Source organism: Alosa alosa, chromosome 1 (assembly GCF_017589495.1).
Source record: "Alosa alosa isolate M-15738 ecotype Scorff River chromosome 1, AALO_Geno_1.1, whole genome shotgun sequence".
Taxonomy (NCBI): domain Eukaryota; kingdom Metazoa; phylum Chordata; class Actinopteri; order Clupeiformes; family Clupeidae; genus Alosa; species Alosa alosa.
The window spans coordinates 27,907,621-27,933,975 of NC_063189.1; the positions used below are offsets into that span (position 1 = coordinate 27,907,621).

The 26,355-nt window shown below is 41.7% G+C and overlaps 1 protein-coding gene across 1 annotated transcript in view; it reads right to left on the minus strand.

The window, feature by feature from the left end:
- Positions 1-16,567: 16,567 nt before the first annotated feature.
- The window catches only part of LOC125293465 (collagen alpha-5(IV) chain-like), a 35,586-nt gene continuing 25,798 nt past the window's right edge, over positions 16,568-26,355 (minus strand). Inside the window, exons 36-50 of the mRNA XM_048241389.1 lie at positions 25,959-26,095; positions 25,212-25,332; positions 22,105-22,185; positions 21,687-21,785; positions 21,332-21,379; positions 20,878-21,060; positions 20,404-20,534; positions 19,169-19,241; positions 18,738-18,938; positions 18,351-18,446; positions 17,913-18,122; positions 17,615-17,792; positions 17,263-17,377; positions 16,834-17,006; positions 16,568-16,717 (exon numbers count right to left, since the gene is read on the minus strand). Of these exons, the coding sequence (XP_048097346.1) occupies positions 16,636-16,717; positions 16,834-17,006; positions 17,263-17,377; positions 17,615-17,792; positions 17,913-18,122; positions 18,351-18,446; positions 18,738-18,938; positions 19,169-19,241; positions 20,404-20,534; positions 20,878-21,060; positions 21,332-21,379; positions 21,687-21,785; positions 22,105-22,185; positions 25,212-25,332; positions 25,959-26,095 (1,928 nt within the window). The 3' untranslated portion in view covers positions 16,568-16,635. The remainder of the gene's footprint in view (positions 16,718-16,833; positions 17,007-17,262; positions 17,378-17,614; positions 17,793-17,912; positions 18,123-18,350; positions 18,447-18,737; positions 18,939-19,168; positions 19,242-20,403; positions 20,535-20,877; positions 21,061-21,331; positions 21,380-21,686; positions 21,786-22,104; positions 22,186-25,211; positions 25,333-25,958; positions 26,096-26,355) is intronic.

Consider the following 26,355-nt stretch of genomic DNA (forward strand, 5'->3'; position numbering starts at 1 on the left):
ACAACTTTTCGCCCGCGATATGACAGTTTAAGTCCGCTTGATACTGTAAGGCGTAAGCCATTGGTTTCAAAGGAGATTTTATTTGTGTCGCCAGCATAGCCTATTGACAATTTATGTTGTCAATAGGCCTACCTTATAATCCTACCTGTAGCTTAGGGAAGCTAACAACTTTCTATTAGGATCTAGTTTGTTAGTTACCGTTTTGTCATAACTCCCTGATGCATTTTTGCATTTAGAATAGCCAGAGCGTGTATATCTCAATCGGAAAATTAAACAATATCGGTGCCTATGGACTAGGCTGGGTGAACCCAGCCCTGATCTGCCCGCTATTTATTTTTTGATTTCTTAAAAGATTGAGCTTGGTCTGATGAAAGCCAGACTAGCCATGGACCTCAGTTAAACAATGCAAGGGAACATGAATCAGCCTATATTTGCACTAACAATAACGGACAAAAGCTTTTCAACTTTGGCCCGTTAAAATGTGTATGAACAGTCTAGCGACGCATTTCATCAAGGCCCATTTGGACATGTCAGTTATTTGCACCACTGGTTAGATGTAAAACAGCATTTCGTTTCAGACTAGGCTACTGTTACTTAATTTGTGCATTAACAATAACGTTTCAGACTACTGTTACTTAATTTGTGCATTGACAATAAAGTATTACATGAACTAAAGATGACTAAAATCTTATGTAGAAGAAGAAACATTCACAAAAAATCCATCCATCCAAAAATGACCTTTGTTTTTTGATAGCTGTTGAAAACGGCATGGAACTGACAGAGATGTTTTTGTTTATAAATACATAAAAAATAAATAAATAAATAACATTATGCTGATACCTTTTGCTTTTCCCAAATACAATGTAGCCTACAGGTGTAAGTGACCTTTCATCAATCCAGTTGCAATGGATGAACTGTGATGAACTGCCCTACTTGTGATTGTTTAGAGATTTTAAAGGTTTTATAACAATTCTACATCTTCTTTGGCTATTCTACAATCTATTCACCTTTTCAGCACCAGTAGGGTACTTTCTGTGCAGCCGCACACACACACACTCAGGCATGCCAAACAAGCATACACAAAAGTTTCAAGAGTGGGGGATGGAGTAAAATATGGAGACAAATTGAAGTGTGATTTATTTTCGCGGAACGGATGTACAGGACTGAGCGGCGGTCATATTTTGTACCGCTATGCGGTACATCTAGTTACACTAGCATTTGTGAATTGAGTATCAAACTGTGCTTATAGACAATGGTTATCAGACGTTTTCCTGAGCCCATACAATGATTTTCTTTACAGAAACAGGTCTGGTTTTAATGCAATGCTATCTGATGTCCAAAAGACCACAGCCATCCAATTTTTCAGCTCTGTCCCTTGTTTGCAAAGATTTCTATGGATTCTCTGAATATTTCAATGATATTATGTACTGTAGATGATGAACTCCCCAAATACTTCACAATTCCATGTTAAGAAGCATTATACTATACACAGGTTTACACAGACTGATGAATTTTACTTTTTTTGCATTTTTTATTTTTAAGAGAGTCTGCCTCTGCCTCTCTTTTGTGTTTTCTTTATCATTATACAACTTTTCCAACATTTTGTTGGCCCCGTCCCAACCTTTTTTTAAATATGTTGCAGGTGTCATAGTTAAATATGTAATTTTCAACATTTGATATCATCACCTTCCTAAAATAATGGCATAAGTCAGTTTTTTGACAATTGTTTTGCCTAAATTATCATCATTCAATTTTTGGTTAACTTCTTTGTGTTTTTTGAAAAACCTGAAAAATGAATTATGCCATTTTTTCAAAATATGTGTCAAAATATGAGGGTTTTTTTTTGCAGATTATCACATTAGTTTTTATCTGCATTTTACACAATGTCCCAACTTGTTCTGGGATTTGGGGATTTGGGGTTGTATCTATGGTTTTAAAATTCCTATCATCCTCAATGCAACAGATACGCTTAACAGTCAGAAGTGCAGAGAAATGACTGCTGCTGAAGTAGAAATGCTGGAAGAATGCCAAAGAAGAGTAGAATTTTTGATTTTCTAGGAGTATTTCAGGTTAACCAGAAGTAATGTACAAAACTTGTTGTTGAGCAGTTGGTACCTCCTGAGGCCACACAATGAACACCTACAAGTATTTGAAAAAGTAGAACAGGCAGCAAAAATATACAGCAATAAAGGCAAGCAAAAGTAGGCTAGAGCTGGTCTACCCATCAAAACAAGCAAACTACTATTTCAGAGACATTTGAATATATTTTGGAAGCAATGTATATATTTTCATTGCCATAATTGTATTAGTAGATTGAGAAGTTAATATTTAGATGTTCTCTCAAGTGATAATGCTCCATCAAATGTTTAAATAGTATTACAGTGAATATTAATTTATATATATATATATATATATATATATATATATATATATATATCACAAATCAAATCACAATCACTATCTATCAAAAAATGAAAAGCATTAATAAAAGTCCAAAACAGATTGATTACAAATATGCATTCATTTCTATGAAATATGTATGCATGAAAATAGTCAGGCAAAATTTGATTCTCAACTTCTCCCCAGAATGTATACAAAATGCATGTTTTCTGCAATTGTTTCTTTGCTTTGTGTCTTCAGGTATAGAAATCTTGTTTATCAAGTCACCAAGGAGGGTAATCCATTTTTAGCCAGATAAAACAGTTTCACACATTTATTATTCATTGCATCATGGAGCAGGAAACAAGGCTGTTCTCTGGTTATGGGGATAAAATGAATAGGATTTTAACTCAGAGGTAGACACGCTGCATCAAATAGATGGCAATTAAACTTCTCCCACTTGGTCTGCTGTGATCTAACAGATTTGAAAATATTGTGTCATTTATATAACAGCTTCTGGAAAAGTGAATGAAAGTATTCCAGTAGAACTTGGGAAAAACAAAAGTTTTCTCGTACTGAGTGCATATCAGTGCAGCCTCCAGATATCATTTGAATTCAACCAGCTTCCTTGTTTCTGTTTAGAAAACACATAGCTTTTATAAAGCACTGTCAAATTTTATCTTCCTGTCTATGGAGTTCAGTTTGCAGCTTTTACACCTATAACCAGCCTACACAAGGACATCAAGGGTGTATCTGAAACACTTTTCCTCTGTGGTCCTGCCTCTGCCCGTTGATGATGTCACGACGGTGGACGCAGCCACCTCTGAGATCCACAGCTCTGGAGGTCGCCTGCCCTCCGTCCGCACCATTTGTCACGTGGCGGTGTCAGCAGAAGGAGAGCGGCAGATTAATGTGCGGCACAGCTCTGATGGATCTCTCCCACGTCCTTCCCAGATGACTGGGATGACTCCATTTCTGTTCAAATGTGGGACTTTTTTAGATGACATTCTGCAGTGTTCTCTGAGAGTGGATGGAAAGAAATGAGACATATATCCTTGATCTCTAACAAAAAGGAAAGGTGCATGGATTATTCTGACAAGCTTTGAATTGACAATTTGTGAATGTTCTGTTGCTGAGAGAGGTTTATGATTTATTTACAGGTACCCTATCTGATGGATCATAATGCCATGGTTTGATTAAAATTTAAATGAGTATTTTCCATGATACTCTTTCACACTGGAACTCTCCCTTAGTAACAGCCCTCTCCATAATTTATCACCACTCCTTATATAAAAAAAACCCACATACTTCACACGTGTCATCTAAAGCATAGCACTCATATATACATTTGTCCTCACGTGATAGACTTGCATACATCAGTCTTGCCTACCCATCAGAGTAAGCAATGCATTTCTGGCTGCATCAACCCCCATTCTGCGAGTGGACCCAAATCCTTAAGCACAAAACACAGGCTTTCCTCTTTGCTCCCGGTAGAGTCTCAGCGCGAACGCTTGTGCAACGCCGGGAGTCTGCGAGAGCATTCATCACTGTGACAGCAAACATGACACTGGCAAGCAAAGCACCTCAAGCCCGCAGCATCAGAGGCAGCTGAAGTGAAGCGCCCGACAGCAAAGCCGTGCAATCACAGGGAGCTGGTTCCCATCAGTGCTGCGGTAACAGAATTTTTTTCTTTGAAGGGCACTGTATGAAAGCACAGTGGAGAGAGAAATTCTACAAGCAGCCTTTTCTAAACAGCCACCTGAACAAGACGAGGGGAAAAAAAGATAAAAACCCAGCATCATTTAAAACTGACTAATGACTAATGAGGCATTTGCTAACATAGATAAGGGTGCGGGACAATCAATTACTCCACCAATAACTGTCACTCAACTAGTAAGGACAACAAATGCCTTAGCATGCTGAGACAATAAAAAATTATGTGCATTGGAATACTGCACACGGCGCCCATATAAAACAGCCTTTCTGTGTCCATGGAAGGAAAAGCCATGCCTAATTGGTTTGCTGTGAGAGGACATTGGTAGGTAGAATGTCAATTTGGGTATGTATGATTAGGAACTAATGTACCAACTTATTGACCAGAGACCCTGGACTTTAGGGCCCTGCTCCAATGAGACCAATGAAAATATACAGTGGCACTTGTGCATAGAGTGAAAAGTATGTTGGAAAACAGTGAAAAGGTCAGATCAACAAACGTTTTAATTGTTTTAACATTACACTGAATACAAAATTAAATGTATCAAACAGAAATCAACACAAGCAAACAATGTGCCTTTCTTTTTGAACATTGTACTCCAGGCAAAATGATGACATCTTCAATTCATACTGACTTGCTGTTTTATGCGGGAGTCCTTTGGGTGTTTCTTTGTTGCAACTTCTGTGAGCAATGACAGGGACCTGAGTCAAAGATAAATGAGATGAAAAAAATCCACTCCTGATCCAAAAGGTCAAGGACAAAAGGTGCTCTCATTTCAAAACACTCTTTTTAAACCATTACTGTCAGTCTGATGAGAACACAAAATAAAAAAAACATAATGAAGGACACTTAATATCACTGAGTGATGGACTTTCAAAACTATTTTGAAATGGAGAGAAATGGGAAAACTAATTTATTTTTTAATCCCTTAAAAGCATCTACAATATAAGCTCAATGTTTTTGTCTTGGATATCAGTAGTAATTATGGAGTCAGAGAACATTTACTTTTCACCTCAATTAAAGTAGTTCCTCCGCATTTTCATGCACAGTGCAGCTGCATTCACATGTGCTGCCTCGTGACATGTCGGTGTGAAAAATACACCCAGCAGGACGCTACCCATACACACACATGGCCTGATTGGAAACACTGTTTCATAGCAATGACTCATCATATACCGCGCTAATTAAGCAATGTGATGGCGTAACATTGTTTTTCGCTGGTCCAATAAGTTCTGGCAAATATTTACCTAGATGTTCTGCATGGATCAGTGACAAATCAGCGAGTTGCCTTTTGGCTGCCTTGTCAATTTCTTTGTGTTGCACAGTGCTAGGGATGGCTTTTGTTTCATCCCTGAAATAATGTTTATCCCACAGGACTGATGTCACAGTGGTGTTCAAAAATAGATGTGGGATGTGGCTGTGAGCAGATCAGAAAGAGTAATGTGGACTGCCAGACTCACTTCCTGTCGGAATACACACTCTTCCTATCCAGCAGTGCTGCAAGCTAATCTCTCGACAACTGTACCCTCTTGCGAGAACCTCTGGGCCAAAAGAACCTGAACGTTCTGTCTGACAAAATTTCTCAGATTTTACATGTCCCCTAATATATATATTTTCAAAGCTGCTTCAATTACATTGGCACGAAGGCTCATGAGGAATGATATTGCACCCTGCTCTGGAATCTGGAATGGACATTATTTATGGCAGATGGATGTTTATATTGCCAGGAGCATAATATCCATTTCATCTTTGCTGGCTCATGCAGAGTGTCTCTAGTACAAACCGAGGGGCATAAAAAGAGTTTTCCATAACAGAATGCTGGCAGACAGACTCTGCCCCTGATAACTCAACGTGACTAATTCTCCAAATCCATCCATTCTCCAGTCTGGCTGTTATTGTGTTATTTCCCACACTCTGTTCTCAGCTGGATCATATTTCCTATATGCGGACCAAATGGATTAGATTGAAGGTTTAAACATAACCCTCAACCTTGTCTGGGACTTTCTTGTATTTAGCTCTATCTGTCTGAGCCTAGCACTGCAAACGTTGTTACTCACTAAAGTGGCTCATTTTACAAACATGTTGTTCTTCAAAACTCAGTCCAAGGTCAAGAGGACATCAAGGTACATTCAAACATTACAGAGGCTCTTGCCAAAGATCAGGAGTCTACTGAATGACCAGAGTTTAACACATAAAGTTGCCAAAAGCCTACAAGAATGAACAACTTAATTTAACACCTCTGTGCAAACTGACTGTGGATGAAACAAAAATGGTGCCTTATTTTTTTATTACTAGCCAAGAGATTAAGGTGCTTAAAACAAATTATTAGTTGTGTTTTACTGAGAAACACTAGCACACTTTAATCTTTCAAAGAATGTGACATGGATCAGGTGTCCTTCCAACTCCAATCACAAACTGTTAAACGCTTGAGTCTGCTTGATTGGGACTGTGGAGCAACGGTGCTTTCTCATATGCTTCAGGCCATCGCTAGGCCTCTACCCACCCACAGTCTGAGGGACAGGAAACTGCTATTCCAACAGTGCCCTGCCTTTGCCCCAAGTCCCCGAGAGGCTGACTAAAGCCCTGGTCTCCTTTAGGGAACCATGCCTGAGGCAAATCAAAGACGTGGACAGTATGAGAGTCAGTCAGTGGAAGACCTGTCCAGTTAACTATGCATCAGGGCCAGCTGTTTGAGCTATTGGAGCTAAATTTAGAGCATGATGCTTATAATGGCAGGTTAGTGGAGTTTGAGCAAAATCAAAACGTATTGTTTGTTAAAGCACATACATATGTTTATTCAGTAATAAAGATAATATCCTCATGATAATATAAGATTCAGATTTTGTAACAAACATTTCTATAACATTAACCTTCTAACACTGTTCCGGTCAAAAATGACCAATTTACTCATTCCCTGTACCATAAATATGGCATTTTTCATCAGATTGCCTCAAGATCTTATGATATCCTTCACAAAAGGCTTTTGAACACATAGAATTTATTTTGACTACTTTCTTTGAATTTTGAGTGATTTATTCAACGTAGAAACACTTTTTTTGTTTACGGTAAAAAATGACCGCCATAGGAAATTAATGGGAAAGAGTATACATTTCATCCAGGAGACACACACACAAACAGACACACATACAGTACACACACATGTACACCCACTCACAGACACACACACACACACACACACACACACACACACACTCAGTACATGTTGTCAGTTCATGTTGCCACTTGTACGTGTGAACCACCAATGTCCGCACAGGCATTCACGCACATACGTGAAGGGGTGAACAGAAACACCCACCCACACACCCATAAACAGACACACACACATGTACACCCACTCACACACACATAACACACACACACACACACACACACACACAGTTCATGTTGTCATGTTGCCACTTGTGCATGTGAACCACCAATGTTCGCACACACAGGCATGCATGCAAAACAGAAACACACCCCCCCCCCACACACACACACACACACAAACAGACACACACATACACACACACACACACACACACACACACACACACACACACACAGTTCATGTTGTCATGTTGCCACATGTGCAGGAAAACCACCAATGTTTGCACACACATGCATTTTTCACACATGGAAACACTCACACCCACACAAACAAACAGACACACAAACAGACACACACACACACACACTCTCTCTCTCTCTCTCTTTCTCTCTCTCTCTCTCTCTCTCTCTCACACACACACACACACACACACAGTTCATGTTGTCAGTTCATGTTGTCATGTTGCCACTGTGCATGTGAACCACAGTGTCCGCACACATTCACGCACATACAGAAACACACACACACAAACACACATGATGTGGATGTTAATGTTCTAATAAGGGTCTGTTTATAATAATGTTCTATTAAATAATACTTTTTGTCATGGTATTGGTATTTAAGAGCAGTTAAAACTGTTCGGTCAAATTTGACCGCGAACAGTAAATTAAGGGCGGTAGCAACGAACAGTGTTTAAAGGTTAATCACAACATGTACTCAGATTAAAATATATGAGGTGTATACCACCCAATAAACTGGTTTAGTTAATGATGAGACTTGGATTCACAAATTGAACATTGGAACAGCAGAGCTAACCCTGAGATAACAAACAGGCTCGGGTACAGGCCAGATCAGAGATGCTTCCTTCCATTCTCTTTGAAAGTAGGTGTGATTCTGCTCAATAACACCCAAAAGTTTTTTTTCTACGCCCCAGGCTAAAAGCATCTTTTAAAAATGCAGTGCATTGCTGGTAGACAAGCCTTCACTCTGCGCTGTCCCATTTGAAGACATCTCACTTTTGTAGGATGCCGATAGCTTAGAGGTCAGAGAAGGCAACATCCAAGAGAATGGAAGAGAGAATGCCAAGGAAACAAAAAAATGGGACTTAACAGAGGCAAGCGGAGAAAAAAGACAGGAGAGGGAATTGATGGGATTTTCCAAAGACATGAGTCAGTGATATTTTACAGGATTGAGGCATTCATGTTCTCCATTATGCATGCTTTAGTGCAGAGTCTGAATTATTAACACATTCACTGATTTCATTGCTAATTAATTGAGTTAGGTCTCCACTGATATATTTTGCATATTTTTAAAAACTCTTATGATACTCCATGTTCACACCCACTCCCTTTCACTCATACAGACACATGCAAAGACACACAGAGAGAGAGAGAGAGAGAGAGAGAGAGAGAGAGAGAGAGAGGGAGAGAGAGAGACACACACCAATTTAATATGCACCAAATAAGTAAGCAGCACAAGTAAAAGTAAGCACAAGTAAAAGTAAGCAAAAGAAAGGTGTTTCATTAACCTAGAAATCTAGACGCACCCGGTCTGGCACACCAGGCTAGCATTTCAAATGAATGCTTCTAAAACTGCCATACATATTAGCACTGAAGAATTTACTTATCAGGCACTTTTAGGCAGAGACAGGGATTTTGGTGAAGACGTTAGCAGGAATCTTTGGAGCATAAACTCCCTCTGCTGGTGAGACAGAGGCCCCCTCTCTGGCTTCTCTCAGTGTCAGTCAAAGCACGCTGCACAGGACCAAAGACACACCTCAAAAATCTACTAAAAAACACATTTCTGACTGACTGAGGCTTCAAGCAAACATTCAATATTTTTATACTTTTATTTTTGCATTAACTTAACATAAAGGTGACATACAGGAGTCCTGACGGTACGGGTGCAGTCTTTGGCCATGTGATGAGACTGTGTGGCTCTCGCACGGGGCTGTCCGCTGTCCCCTGTCCACTGCCCTGGCAGCTCAGCGAAGGGTGCAGTCCCCCCGCCGTCTCATGTGCTGCTTACACTCGGAGTGTGATTTTATTAGCACATGCAGAGCCATCGAAAGGTCATCCTCGTTCAGACACACCCTGGCTCTGATTATGAAATCTATTAAAAGAATGGGGCCCCGCAGTCACCCTGACTTACAGTTTGTCTGCAGTCTCGAGACTATCAATGTCCTAGGGCGGGCAGACGCAGACAGATAGCCACACTTCTGAAGACACACATACATCCGCACACACTCACGCACACACACAGTCATACACACACACACACATGCACACATGCACACATGCAGCCGTAGGTACATGCTTGTGCATTGTATATCAGCACACAGACAGACACTAGAGGAAAAAAAACAAAAACAAATATTAGGAACTGCAAACTGTCACATGGACAGTGAGACAACGTCCAGAGATCACTGGACAACAGGAAATGATGATGGTGTTGGAGCTGAGGATGCTGATTGGTGTGGACAGGCTTTAGTCTAGCCTATAAAACGGCTCCGGTGAAGCGGACATGAACATAGAGAGGGAAAGAACAACACTCACAATTTCAAACAACTGGAATTCCATCAGCTGAGTTTGTCCGGAAGAGAAGGTACGCTGTGTATGAGGTTTTGGTGCATGTTTCTGAATGTTTCTCTGTGTGTCTATGCTTCTCTGTGTGTGTGTGTGTGTGTGTGTGTGTGTGTGTGTGTGTGTGTGTGTGTGTGTATGTGTGTGTGTGTGTGTGTGTATCTGTATCTTTGTGAGATATATGAAATAAATTAGTATTTGAAAAGATCTATTAATATAGGATATATATGTGTTTCTGTTAGATGCAGTATGAATTCTGGATGTATATTTTGCTTTCATTAACTGCACCTAGTGAATTATTACTCTGTGACAGTTTCACTGAGATATCATGTGTGGAGTTTATGTAGGTGAGAAGTCATGTGTGAAAACCAAAAAGCTAATTCAAAGGACACGGTGAGGACTTTTCCAGCATATGATCCATGTGGTCAGAAAGGCCAAATTGTTCATTTAACAAATAATGGTCTTATGGATCCAACTATGTTATCTTTGAATGCACTTTACAGTGTAGAAGCCAAGATGAGAGAAAAACTGAAAAAATAAAATAAAACTAAACTACTAAACTAAAAAAAAAATATGATGCCCAGTACATATAAACTAACTCTACCTTGTGTCCTCTATCAACAAACCGCCAGGGGTTTCCCACCATGTAGTGGGTGCCCTTTTGCTCTGCTTGTGATGCTACAGATGAGTAGCCCAGAAAGAGATGGAGAGATTGCACGCAGGCAGCCATCAGTGTGACATGTCCCTTTAAGCCATCTCTGGTGATTGTCAATCAGTGTTTAGTTCATTAACACCGTCTGCTTGGACAGCCGACCAGTGTTTGACATGCCCAGTCCTAATGTACTGATGATTGGGGTGATCTGTGTGCTAAGAGCGTCCCTGCTCACATGAGGACGCTCCTGGGAACTGGAGGGTCACTCTGGTCAAAAATAGCCGCATTATTTCCATCAGTTTGACCTTTTTAACGAAGAAGGGACGTCAGAGCCGGGCGCATGTCACTGCCAAAGGGGTGGGGGCAAGCCAGGCCAGGGAGATAGTTCAATGCACATCCTCCATGTCGCTGACACGTAAGAGCAACAGTACAGGTGATGTGTTGACATGCAGATCAGTTTGTGCTGCGTAAATGGCAAACAAACATAAGAATATGCAGATTTAAGCCCCCTATGTATCCAACTTCCTTTTGTGTGTGTGTGTGTGTGTGTGTGTGTGTGTGTGTGTGTGTGTGTGTGTGTGTGTGTGTGTGTGTACGGTATGTCAGAACGTACACTGTTTTAGAAGTGAGACATATGACATATGCTATAAGCTACATATGACATATGCTACTTTCCTGTATATTTCCTGTAATTGTCCCCAAGTGTACATGTCTCGGTGGCCAGTGCAGGTAAATGTGCATATCTTGTAGATGCTGCGCTGGAACTGGCTGTTCCTCTGCTGTCTGCCTGTGGTCGCTCTCCCTCTCCAAGAGGACCAGCCAGATACCCCCCCACAGGTACAGTCACACCCAGACAGCCACATGCAACTCTCAGCTAGGGCAACACGTACTGACCTGACTGGGGATGGCAAGGTCATGTCATTAGTTTACAAAGCTAATGAGCATCAAACAGACCATCTAGCTTGTAGCTTGTATCATGTAAAACAAACAAACAAAAACATAGTTTGTGTGGGTAAAGGTAGCTTTCCAATCAAATGCCTAACTGTTGAAACAATGCCTAAAGAGTAGGTGTGTTTATTTCTGTAATTTTACTTATCAAACAAATAAATCCACTGTTATAACAGAGGGGGTACAAACACAGATGCACCCCAGCAGATCTTAATGAACTCTCATGATACCTTAGATTCATGAAGATCTGCTGCCCTCTGTGATCTTGTCTTAATGATGGATCATAATAGGCATTGGACTTTCAATGGTGGCTCATGTGTGGAGCTGGGTGGACATTAGGGTAATGTAATTACACCAGGATAACTGATGGCTCTGATGGTGTTTTATACCTATTGCATGTTAAAAGGGAGTTTGTGACATGGTTGGTGAATTTGACATACAATTTATCATAATGTATTCTGTCTGCAGAGCCAGTCGGAGTCCCATGCTTGGCCCAGTAAGCCCATTATGCCGGGTGACACTGCACCACAGCAAAGTCATTCAGGGGACGTTGTGGCCCCCCGGAGGACAGAGAGCTTCCCTGGAAGTAACACGCCACTAGACCGCTTATCCATCAGCCCTGTGGACCCCAAGAGAAGCCGACAAAGGTAACCAACCCAACTGTTGTTTCATAGGAGACAGGGGCAAATTATAGATATTAATGTCCACTGTTTATGGTGGAGCCTCGGATACTCAAAACAATTCCCTACCCGATAAAACCTCCACACGGAACATCTGTTGGTCCCTATGAATAGAATGGCCATCATGGAATTTTAGCACCGTGTAGAAGGGTTGTGCTGTCCTTCCAGGTCTATGAATAAAACAATGGGCCTGTTTCATGTAATCCAATTAGCCAAAGATGGGGGGTTACAGCTCAGTGTGTTAAGCCTTACAATGGAAACAAAACAACAAACCAGAGACATTCTAGTTGAGTCCACTGACAATCGCAAAGCCATGAGATATAATAGATGAAACCAGATCTCTCTGTGGGTTTTTATTAGCTGAAGCATCTCTCTTACACAGGAGGATAAAAGGAGGCCAGAAGAGAAGGAATGGTCAAGTTGATCAATCGAAGACCACTTTCACCCAGGTCAGGAGCAGACACACCAGTCAGGCCGACCTGGCCAGGATTACTGAAAGTGACCCTGTTGACCAAACAAAGACTGGGAGCAGCACCTCAACTGACCAGCCAAGTATCAGAGACAGTCTGCCAGGAGACTCTGCTAAGACTGGAGTTAACACCCCCAGGAGCAGAATCCACACTGGATTTGGTAGTCCCATTGACCGAATTGGAATCAGCCGGTTCCCAAGCAAAAAGGGTTAAATATTGATGTCACTAGGGACTAATTTGTCAACTGTACACAAGCATTTATAGCTTTTCTTCACCTATAAAATCTTCTTAACTCATCAACTTAAAATAAATATATAGGCATAACTGGAGAGATTATCGAGTTCTGTTTTTCATGGAATTTCATAGTGAATTGCTTTTAGGGCCTGTTTCATGTATAACAAAAACACCAATTTCCTTTTTTTTTTAGCATTTAGTGTTTCTAAAAACGTTGTATTTGCTGATTTGCCGTTTTAGAGTGTAAGTAAAAGCACTGGTTCATACTGATTAATGTGACACTTTTTACAATGTCAATTGTAAAATTAAATTAAATTAATTAAATCAATTAAAACCAAAACACAATTTTAAGATTTTGAAGTTTTCATTTCATTATATGGCAATACAAACCATTAATATTATTTGCAGCTTGCCCATGACTTCCAGTAGAACACAAATCGACATCCTTTCTTATCGAATTTCCTTTTGCTCTCCTCCTTTGTCATGTCCGAATCTTCCCGCCTCATCAGCGCCCTCTTGCCTTCCTCACTCTTCTGGACTAAATTTTCACTCGCCCGCGTTCCGCTGTCTGGCTTGAAGATAATCATGAGCATTTCCAGAGTGCTGAATGTAGTGGATACCTAGAGAAAGAAATGCAGTTAGAACTGTTACTGCCTCTGTAAATTCTTTCCATTAGGCTACAATGGAAGGTTGATTGATCCATCAATAAACTCTTCAAACGCCAAAACTTGCCAGATCTGCTATTAACAGGTAATATTATCATAAGATGTTAACACTTATGTAATAACATGGAAACAACCCGATATGCACCTGGCATATTTAGTATAATTAGCGAAATATGACTAAAACAAATGCCCATTGATCTGTTTTGCCATTGCTATTTAAGAATCCAGATCCTTTCAAAGTTAAACAACTCGCAAAAAAGAATGAACCTGATCAGCACCCTGGAGAGCTCCATATGGGGATTCCAGGAAGTTGGTGATCCCTTCTACAAAGTCTACAAACGTACAAGCCGACAATAGTGAATAAAATGTATTTTAAATAGCTTACCTCTTTGTTTCTATGACCAGGAAGGGATTCCCTGCCAAATGATTTTGACAGCATCTGTGAACGACCGAAGGACGTTCCGTCAACAATCAAAGACAGACAGACCATGATAGCAGCGCAAAGAATCTTAGAAGTATGCATTCTTGTGGTATCTAAGGCGAAATGGGGATTGCAGTGGAAAGTTTGGTTCATTTGGTGATGCTACATGTGGCCTTGCAGCTGGCTTTATACAAGTGTCATGACGTCATACTATAATTCAAGTTAGTTGTAAAACACAATTACATGGTTCAGTGCCATCCTATGAGAACAAACGCAACCAAACATAAAAAGCAATGCCATCCATGAGGAGCTGTCGGTAAATTGGTAAGGTAAACTGCACGATATTTTCCATCATGCTTTCCCTAATTTGACAAGGTTCGCCGACGATGGGAGTGTGGCACTGGCGTTCTGCCTCATGGAGACATCACAACATACCGACGCCCAATGATGCCAGAGGTCTACAAATATTAGTGCTACACTACGTCCCTAGAGACTCCCCTGTGTGCAGTCACCTTGCATAAGCTAATTAGCGTTAATGGCACACGGGTAATTTTTCTGTGACCTCATGGAAGAAATGCCTTGGTCATAAAATCTGTGTGGATGCACATAGCACGGGTAAATGTTTCTTGGAAATATGTCTTAGTCACAGAAATGGCCCTTTCATCATGGCTCAACAATGGAATGTGCTTCCAGTTTGTGATTTTTATTACAATTAAACTTGGACTACATGTTTTCCAGGAAATGCCAACAGTAATGCATGTGTGACCACAAAGAAAAAAATCTGGCAGCACAATGTGTGGCTAAGTAGCAGATATATTTTGAAATATATAAATCTTATATGATTGGTAACATTCATATATTATGGTAATTTGTAACTGATGCCATAAAAAATACTTTTTGCATTCTATTACATGCACTTATATGACATTCTTTCCAGACATAATATAGACAAAAGACTGTCACTAGTAACTTCCCCATGGAATATTCAAGTGAAAGCATAATTCAAAACACTTTGAACGTCAACATACAAATGTTAATCTAACTAGGACAAGCAGCTGCAAGTCGGAGCGCATCTATGCTATTCCACTATAAAAAAAAAGTCTTAGCCAGACAACAAGCAATTGGCGGGCCATAAATACTGAACTTTTGCATGTGCCGAGAGGTTTGCACACCATAGAGGAGATGCTTTTTTAAATCAGGCGCTTGTACTATGACATTCCAATGGGCACACTTCCCATTGCTCCGTGTCAGTGCTGTGGGGAGATTGATAACTGGGAATAATAAGTGGCATGAGGTTACTGCGCCTCTGGGGCCAATTGGCCTTGTGATTATCACCATCCAGCCAAGGGGAATGGAGACATTATGAGCTTCCTCAGTGACAGGGAGAGTAAAGAGGACATGGCATCCTCTCACCCTTCACCCAAGCCCCTCAATTAAATGGAACCTAACAATGAAATACAATACGTTACACAGCACTTTCACTATAAAATGACACATCAGAGCACTGAATATACTGTACACTATACACAAGATTAAAGAGTGATCAACAGGTGTGAATGGAACTGACTTGAATCATGAATCAACATGTAGTTTGAAGTGGAATTTATTCTTTAAAACCTTTTTTGCACATTTTAGAAGAAATTTTCTGAAGGCGGTATAATACTGTAGATATAAAACAGGATGTGAGAAAGCAGTGTGGTGTCTGGTTAAGCAACATGTCTAGCAACATTCTCGATATCTATAATGAAGACATAGATAATGGTCACATGCCTGAGATAGCCCAATCACAACTTTTTAAGCTTCAAAGTCAAAGACTTTAGTCCCAAACATAACAGCAATTTTATTTACAAGTACAATACTGCTTTACACCTAATACAGAATGAAAAGATTAATTTGGACATAACAAAGACAAAGAAATCCTCATAAAATTTAAAGCAAATGTATACATGTTAGTTATAATGACCATACAACTAAGAAAGGCTTACAGTAACAAATCCATGACAGAAATTCACTGAAACTCATTATTGACTATCTGATTTCCAAATCTGACCATGACTTCATAAAAGCATTTGTCTTCACAATGTGTGTGTGTGTGTGTGTGTGTGTGTGTGTGTGTGTGTGTGTGTGTGTGTGTGTGTTTGTGTGTGTGTGTGTGTGTTATGTCTCATTTTAGCTTCATACAGACATTGCAGCGACTGATGACACTCTTCAGCCATTCACCCTTGTGTGTGTGTGTGTCTGTGTTAAAACAGTTGTCTTTACAATGTGTGTGTGTGTGTGTGTGTGTGTGTGTGTGTTTGTGTGTGTGTGTGTGTGTTATGTCTCATTTTAGCTTCATACAGACATTGCAGCGACTGATGACACTCTTCAGCCATTCACCCTTGTGTGTGTGTGTGTGTCTGTGTTAAAAACAGTTGTCTTTACAATGTGTGTGTGTGTGTGTGTGTGTGTGTGTGTGTGTGTGTGTGTGTGTGTGTGTGTGTGTGTGTGTGTGTGTGTCTGTGCGAGTGCGTTTGTGTACTTGTTTGTGTGTGTGTGTATGTGTGTGTGTGTAATGTCTCATTTTAGCTTCATGCAGACATTGCAGCGACTGATGACACTCTTCAGCCATTCACCCTTCACAGTCTTGGCCACTGGTTTACTGTGAAAGCACGTAGACAACAAAAACAAACTCATGTTGCAGGTTGACATGGCACCTTAATATTGAACTGGGAGGCAGCTGTGCTAGCTACTGATGCACATGCAGCGTATGCTCACTTGAACATGCGTCGGGGGTCCAGGGTGGCCAGCCAGTAGCTGTAGGCATCCTGGAAGTAGTTACAGGTGCCTTTCTCATGGCACTCGATGAAGGGCACCTGGCGGAAGTGCTCCAGACACGAGCCAGGAGAGATCAGGGCTTGGCCAGAGCCCTCAGCCCTGTCACCCGTTTGCTGTGAGGAGTGTGTGAAAGAGAGAGAGAGAGAAAGATGGAATGGAGAAGAGGAGGAATGAGGACCAGACAAAAGAGAAGAGCAGGTAAATAGATAGGGAAAAAGATACAGGGGAGGATATGTATTATAAGATAAGAGGAGGACATGTGCTTGTGTGTGTGTGTGTGTAAGCGGGGACAAAATAGATGGTGATGGCTGTGTCATCCTGTGTATGAAGTTGAAAAAAATGGCCACGGTGACTTAACAGCTTTCTTACCATGACGAAGGAGTAGCCAATCCATAGCGAGCGCCAGCCCAGAGGACAGACAGGCACGTCAGCGGACTGGCTGTGGACGGCGATCACGTTAGATGTAGTCTCACACACAGAGCACCTGAGGGAGTGGACCAAAGAGAGAGCATGAGGGTGTAAAAGTTCTCTTTTGTCACGATCATGCTTTCTTTCCTTAAAAATAAAATAAAATCATGTCTTTGTGCATAATCACATGTATGTAAAGAAGTGTGTGTGTGTGTGTGTGTGTGTGTGTGTGTGTGTGTGTGTGTGTGTGTGTGTGTGTGTGTGTGTGTGTGTGTGTGTGTGTGTGTGTGTTCTGTGAGATGCTGTTGGAGACCTGCTGATGTATTCCGACAGAATGCTTCCACTGACAGCGTCCATGCTCATTGGCATGGGTTTGTTTGTGGACAGCCAGTAGGAGCTGTAACTGCGATCAGCATAGTGGCAGGTGGAGTCTGGCTCACAGAAGAGGAAAGGTATGGGAGAGAACCGGGGCAAACAGCTACCCATGGCACCTGACAAGAAGAAAATTACACACAGATAAGTATACTAGAGTGTGTGTGTGTGTGTGTGTGTGTGTGTGTGTGTGTGCGTGTGCGTGTGTGTGGACATGCATGTATTGGCCCGCGTCTTACCCAGGTCTTGCCCATGACCTCTCTTTCCTGCGAGGACGAAGAGCAGGGAGTAGCCGCTGCGCAGAAGGGTTGTGCCATAGGGGCAGTCAGGGACACGGGCACTCTGGCTATGTCGAGCCAGGAAGAAGACATTAGGGATTGCCGAGCGTCCAGAGCCGGCTGGACCTCGCTGGCCTTTCCGACCAGGGGGGCCTGCATAGCCAATAGGGCCTGAGGGGAGACACACAGGCAGACATGCTGCACATCAATAGGCAGGGCATATGCATATCAACTGCAAGACACTCAACAAATATTACATACACACCTGTCCTGTGTTCACATGATCATAGAAAATCGGCTATAGCATATGACAACATATTTTCTGCATCCAGAAAATATATTATTAAACATATTATTACCCTGCATTATAGCACATGTCAGCGTATGTGTGCTTCATACCTGGGGTGCCAGGAGGTCCTTTGTCTCCTTTTTTCCCTGGGAAACCTTGAGGTCCTGGGCGCACATAGCCAGGCAAGCCCTTTGGCCCTGCAGGACCTGTCAGCCAGAAGGACATTCAGGTTATCTAAATTCATGCCGTTCCAATGTCAAGTGTCGGGAACCACTCAGAACCGCCTTCAATCGGTCGAACTCAACAACATCTAGGAGGATTAGGGCTCAGCTGGGTGCACTTGAGAACACACAAGCTGATTTGCTTTCAGTCAGATGCTGTATTAGCTAAATGAGCTGAAGCCCCTTTGGGATTGCTCTCACTCGCTCACCTTGAGTGTGCGCTGCACTGCAGCATGGCAAACAACTTGCTGCGAGTGGACTGTCAAGGTGCCTCACCTGTCCGTCCTGGACTCCCGGGTGGTCCCTCGTAGCCGGGTGGTCCGGCCGGGCCAGGCCCGCCTGGAGGGCCCATGTCGCCAGGCGTGAGTTTGTACTGTATGATCGACGACGGGGGCCGAAGGCCTGGAGGTCCAGGTGGTCCTTGACTGCCAGGAGGACCTCTGACACCAGGAATCACACCGGACGGTCCAGGAGAACCTATGAAATGGCAACTCAGGATTAAGGATTGAGACCTCATTCAATAATATTGTACACATAAAATACAGCACAGCCTTAATGTACAGCCAGGTGAAATTACAACAGATCTCATTTCTACATTGTTCATTGATGGATGATTAGACGCTCACACCCACAAATCTTAGGTTGGCCTCAGCAGTTCTGTTCTTTAGAATTAAATGAGTGATGACCCTGTGACCTCTGGACATTACCTGGAAGTCCTGGAGACCCGGACCGTCCGGGATCACCCCTAGGCCCAGGGGGACCCTGGAGACCTTCTGACCCCTGTGAAACACACAACGTCATCAGCCAATCAGAGCTCAAACGAAGACTCACTCTACCCCAAAAGTAACTATCCATATTACTAGGGACGGATTAAACAGATATTGCCCCCTGTTCACAATAGCAAAAAAGGTCCCCCCTCCCCCTGACGGCGACGCACGTGATGTGCGTGTGCAGCCAGCGCGTCTCTCTTTGCTTTTTCTGTGCAGGCTGGTGCACAATTTCGCACAATGAAAATGTAGTACATTATGTCATATATTATAACTCAGGCCCACACAGAAATAAATTCCAGCAGCTGTTTTTATTATTAGGCTGTAATCTCCCAGTGTGCTTTGCTGTCTAAACAGTCTACAGCAAGGGTTCCCAACCTTTTTCATTAAACGGACCGACAGAGCAAGCAGGGCCCTTTTTCTGTCTGACTCAGGTGACGTGAACATTGGCTACCTGCATGATAAGGTTTTCACTTCACTGCTGCTTGACACTACCTTGCATGGAGACATATTTCACGTTGACAGTGGAGATGTTAGCAAAACTGTAGCGTTTGGTAAATGGAGATGCAGATCACCTCCCTAATTAATTTCTTTGTGCAACAGCCCACATTATACGCTCACTCCAGCAAGACGAGTGAAATGTAGGCCTATTTTAAATTTGTCATCAGCATCACCATAGGCTATTTGCTACGATATAAGCTACTGTTAGGCCTACAACAAGTCGCGATTTATTAGGCTATCCAATCGCTATGCTGTTTTCATGAACATTGCAGGAATCCACTTCATTCATCTACCCACAAGTGGTTCAGTTTGTGCCGCAAATTAACAGACAGAAGCACCGGGCATAATCTAGCCTAAATTCATGGCAATTTTTTTTTTAATCCGAGGGCCCTCATTAGCTCAGGGCCCCTGTTCACGTGAACACTTGGCACAAGCCATGATCCGTCCCTGCATATTACACAGTGAGGAAGACATTATGGATTACATAGAAAGGAATACATGACAATTTGTCATCTGGAAGAACTATGAACATACAGTAAGAAATACACACAAGCCTGAATTGACACCATGCAACAGACGAAAGACATTTGACTTCAATGAAATCAAGTGAAGAAGACTTGTGCTATCATTTTAAACACTATTTCCTACATTCTGTTCGTATTAGGGAAACTGACCGGTATTCCGTGTGCACCAAAGCTCCCTGGAGCCCCTTTATGCCCTGGAGGTCCTGGATATCCCACGTCTCCCTTCTGTCCTTGAGTTCCTGGACCTGGAGGCCCAGCAGCCCCTTTAGGGCCAGGATACCCTGCGGTGTGTAGGACATTTAGTCATGAATGGGGGGAAACTAAACACAGAGCAGATCAGCTTGCATAACAATTTGTATTCAAGTACCATCCATTACCTGTTTTAGATATTTTTTTCATGTACCATCCCCTACCTATTTTAGATTTTTTTTTTCTGTCAAATAAAACATTTAAAAAATCATGATGTTGTCATGTGGGGTTCTGCTCATAGGATTGCTTTCAAAAAGGTTGTGTTCACTAAGCTCAAAGCACCATAAGGATATTTGCTGTGATGATTATGGTGAAGAGATCAAGGTGTTTTTCATAGCAACAGAACCTGATGAGTTAAATGAATTTCCTTCTCACCTTGTGGTCCACGTGGCCCAGGGTAGCCTGGGTGTCCTTTCTCGCCATCCCTACAGCATTTACTGTCTCCTTTTAGCCCTGGAGGCCCTGGCGGTCCTGGAAGTCCTGGTAACCCGGTATCACCCGAGGGTCCAGGGGGTCCACTTTGTGAATAGCCATGAGGGCCTGGATCACCCTTGGGTCCTGAGGAAAGAGATAATGGAAAGGCTGAGGTTATTTTTACTATTACTAACACACCAATTTCTACATTTCATCTGTCTGTACTTGCCAACTTTATTTTTTCTAATAAGTGAGTGATGATCTAAAAGCTCATTGTTGGGGCAGACACAACACAATGTAATAATTAGTCTTCCATGAGTAGAAACGTTGTAGGAACTATTCTAATAGTTGTAGGAGCTACCTTTATTGGGGTAATTAAGGTGAAGTCAAGAAGCAGTGTGCACGTGTTACCCACCTCGACTGCCCTTCGGTCCTCTTGGGCCAGGTGGGTATGGTCCAGATCCTTGTGAAAAAAGACAAGGCAGTATATACCCTTATTCCATCATGTGTGGAGAGAGCATGGTCCACTGCTGGCATTAATGTCAAGCCTACATTTTAGTTTCCTGCAGCTCTGCCCACTTCAGCCCAGCTAACTTCTGCAGTTTTGGTAATACCACAGCACAGAAAGTTTTGGTGAATAAAAGGCATTATGAACCTTATGAACCTTATGCTATCATGTGTGTGCCTGACTGTGGCGAAACATGACTTCCTTTCACTGCACATGTAAAGCATACAGCACATGAGAAAGTGAACGACTGGAAGTGTGTTACCTGACTCTCCTTTGGGCCCTGGCCACCCCGGGATGCCATCGCGCCCAGGATCTCCCTTCATGCCCTTGGGACCACCGAGTCCGGGAGGGCCGGGCACTCCTGTGGGTACAAAGACAGTGATGTGTGTCTGGGTGGACAATAACTGTTTACAAAAATCACAGGAATTCATTGCCAAAGCCTCTGTTGAAACCTTCTTATAGTAAAATAAGAGTGAAAAGCTTTGGTGTAAAAGTATCTTTGATATGGAAGTATACTGCACTCAGGGGTTCAAATAGATGCTTGTTTGCTCTTCGTATAATATATATTTATATCATGGTCTATTTCATGTTTAGATCACAAGACTGTTGTCAGTAAGAAAGAAGTCTATGAGGTCATCTGATCTCACTTTCCTTCCTGTCCAACCATATGAACAACCTACCAACTTGTCCAGGTGGTCCACTGTTCCCTGGCCTGCCAGGTCTTCCTGATGTCCCTGGCTGTCCAGGTGGGCCAGAGGGTCCTAGAGAAGGACACACATGAAGGTCAGAATGAGTAGAGTGTCCCAAGCTGATCTCTCACCATTCAGGCAAGAGTACACTGATGTCCAGTTGGTTAGTTGCCATTGTTTTCTCCTTCTGCTCAACAAACCAGCTGTTTGGATTATGATTTGGTTATATCCTTCTTTAATTGGTAACCAGAGGGTTTACAAAAGGATATGTTCAGAGAAGATGCTTTGTGTACGTCCCAACAACTCCCAATTAGCCTGGGTGAACCCAGACAAATCTGTTAACAAATTTGAATTCGCTCTGCAGGTCCGTCTGGAGAGGATCCCATTGATGCACACTTTTTTATATGCAGCTATCAAATTAGTCTTGGGTCATTCCATGTCAGTTCAACCAGGGCCCACGCACTTAGGTCTCAAAAAATTCTGAAAAAATTACCAGGTGTACCTATGTTACCCAGGAGACACACTGTAAAATTACTCTTATGTAAGATCAATACTTTTCAAGATACAGCCAGTTTTATAGGGAGAGGGGTGTCGATTTTGCTCGGGCCTCTTTTTTGTCAAAGTTCACAAGCCCACAGCGCCCAAGAACTAAACCATGTAGGAGGCTCAAATTGTGCATGCTGGTACATAAATAGGAATAGTATGTAACAAAATCGTCACGTTTGGTCTGTATAATCCTGCATGGTCATAGCTGTCCCTCAAAGTTGATACAAATTTTATTGGAGTTTTGGCTGGGCTCTGTTTAAGCCTTCAGAAACATATTTTTACTCAACATAGGCTCTTAATTTATTTTTTCTTACTGAGATAAGTAGAAACACTCTCACAAAAACAATGAACAGAAAATAAATCCCTTCAGGGTCTGAACAGCAGACCTCACAAGTCTGAAAATCATTTTTGTTATCATTTTCAGAGCACCCAAACACCTTTTGGGAATATACAAAGATTTTTTTAAATAGTTTTTTTTTCTTTATTCTCCATGATCCCTTTTTTTGAAAACACCAATTTGACTTGTCTTATGCAAATCTTTCTTTTTATTTTTCACCTGAACATGGGCAAAATGCCCCATTGACATCAATATGTTTTATATAGAGTCACCACACTGTCATTTCCGTGGTTGTATAGAGTAACCTGTGGTAGCTCTATACAAAAACATATTGATGTCAATGGTGCATTTTGCCCATGTTCAGGGTGGATAGTGAAAAGAAAGATTTGCATAAGATAAGTCAAATTGGTGTTTTTAAAAAGAAAAGATCATGGAGAATAAAGAAAAAATATTTAAAAAAATCTTTGTATATTCCCACAAGGTGTTTGGGTGCTCTGAAAATGAGAACCAAAATGATTTTTAGACTTGTAAAGTCTGCTGTTCAGACCCTGAAGGAATTTATTTTCTGTTCATTGTTTTTGTGAGAGTGTTTCTACTTATCTCAGTAAGGAAAATAAATCAAGAGCCTATGTTGAGTACAAATATGTACTCTTATGAAGGCTTAAACAGAGCCCAGCCAAAAACTCCAATAAAATTTGTATCAACTTTGAGGGACAGCTATGACCATGCAGGATTATCCAGACCAAACGTGACAATTTTGCTACATACTATTCCTATTTATGTACCAGCATGCAAAATTTGAGCCTCCTACATGGTTTAGTTCTTGTGCTGTGGGATTGTGAACTTTGACAAAAAAAGAGGCCGAGCAAAATCGACACCCCCTCCCCCTGTAAAACTGGCTGTATCTTGGAAAGTATTGATCTTACATAAGAGTAATTTTACAGTGTGTCTCCTAGGTAACATAGGTACACCTGGTAATTTTTTCAGAATTTTTTGAGACCTAAGTGCGTGGGCCCTGGTTGAACTGACGTGGAATGACCCTCTTCCTAAATCTTTAACTGGTAACGTAACATGGAAGGGGGTAGTGGTTAGGGGGATGGTTTGTATCACAGTCTGTATTTGCATCACAGTCTGTCTTTGTTCAAATTTGCTCATTTTAGTGGTCATTTCAAAGTCTGATATTTGGGAATCATCTACCGTGTTTCCAGTTCTAGCTTAGTAACTTAGTTGTGGCCAAGCACCAACCCCTCCTTATTCAACACAGCTAAGGTAAAACGGTTTTCCTTTCTATGTCATCTTTAAAGAAGTTATGGCTCAACTCTTATTTTGTTATCTTATCTTAGCCCAGGTACATAACTGCTAGAACCGTCATGGTATATTTGTCAAACTAAATTATTTTGCTTTTGGAAACAATGTCACAAGTCAACGCTCAAGTCACCTCTACAGACACTTTCCCAATTCCAAAACTGCATAACTGTGAAACACTGTTCCATTTTCTGTCTGTCACGGCAGACTCAGGGGTTTCGTACCATTTCCCTATATTGAAATGCTGTATTATTTAGTTTACATGTGTGCCAGTAGGGTAAGTGGCAAGTCACACAATGTTGTCTAATGAAAAGACAAAGGACACGCATGTCGGTGGCTGGAATCACAGTGCAGTGAGGAACAGAGCAGTGGGAAAATGGCCTCATATTGTTACAGCATTACCCATGAGATGTTACCTGGTTACTGAATGTATTTCAAGACTGGCACTATTCTGGAGCCCCCAGGGGACAAGAGGAAGAAGACACTCCAGACACAGTCAGAGAGGGTTAGTGGACCAACAATGACAGGAACCAAACCAATCCTGGTGCTCAGAAGCAGGGGATTTGTGGTCATTTTGTGGACATCCTAAACTTTGATTGGGAGCCAGGGGCAACCTATAGATTACTCTTATGTGCTATACATGTTGCTTTCATGATTAATCTCTCTACTTCATATTGTATCTTTGTGTGTTATGTGTGTTGTGAAAGGTGGACTATGAACTACAGCCTGTGAACTACTGTATGAAGTCTTTACTAAGCTGTATTATAAATATACATTCTGTGTGCCACATTTTTCACTGTTAGAACTCAAGGAACACTCTTCTGTCCACCTGTACACAAGTATGCATAGCTGAGATGACAATAAAATGGTCTTTTATTTGACTTGTTTGACACTGAAAGTCATTTCTTACCTTGGTACCCAGGCTCTCCAGAATATCCTTTGAATCCGGGTAGTCCATATGATCCAGGAGACCCCTTGTCTCCTTTCGAACCTTTCACGCCTAAACCAGCGCAGCCAGATCCAGGCTCCCCCTACACATGGACACAAAGGCTTTTCTTCAAGTGGTATTATATTCTAGACATTTCAATGGAGAGTGGGAAGCTGAGCCATAAATAGCTGATACCTTTTCCAATGATGAAAAGGAATTGGTCAAACTAAGTTGTTTGCCAACAAACCGTAAACCTATTTTTTGGTATCCTCTTATACCTCTGTGTCTGATACCCAGTAAATATGATATTGACTGAAAGTCAACTGAATTAAAGTCATATGTCTCGAGCCTTTGTTTGTCCTGCTACATTAGACAAACAAACAGACACTTTTAAGTTCAACAGAGGTGCTTTCAAATTCGGCAAAATTGAAACGTTTGGTGAACATGTTTTTCTAAACAGTTAAATTTGGTGGTAACATTCCATTGTAACTGTAATTGCATTGTTACCTTCTTCAAGCGGAGAACTACCTCTTCAGACTGTTTGCGAGTGTTTGCAAATGTTTGCCAAAAACTCAAGACAAACAGAAACCTGTGTACAAACATTAGAACGTTTGCGAATTTGAACACACCTCAGGTCTTTCTACACATAGGCATAACGCAGCTGCACGTAGACATATGCATACACATTCAAACACACCACATGCTCTCTGTCCTTCAGAGAGCGCTCACCTTTGGGCCCTTTGGTCCAGGAGGGCCATAAGTTCCTCTGGCCTCTCCCGGTTCCCCCTTCCGTCCAGCATAACCTGGACTGCCACTGGGTCCAGGTGGGCCAGGTAGGCCTGGGATCCCTTTCATGCCTGTTATACCTGAGATCAAGAGCCCACATGGGGATTTTATCTCAACAGCAGCAAAGAACACACTCAAAAAACAAAGCAGAGGTGCTTATTATATTGATGTGCACGTATATTGGTGTACACTTACAGGTGCATCTCAAAAATGTAAATATCATTATCAAAATCAAAGAGCTCTAATCAGCTAATAAAGTCAAAACACTGGCAATGGTTTCCTGAGCATTTAATCTCCTAGTCTGGTAAGGGCAATTGACTTTTCCACTATATTCACATTT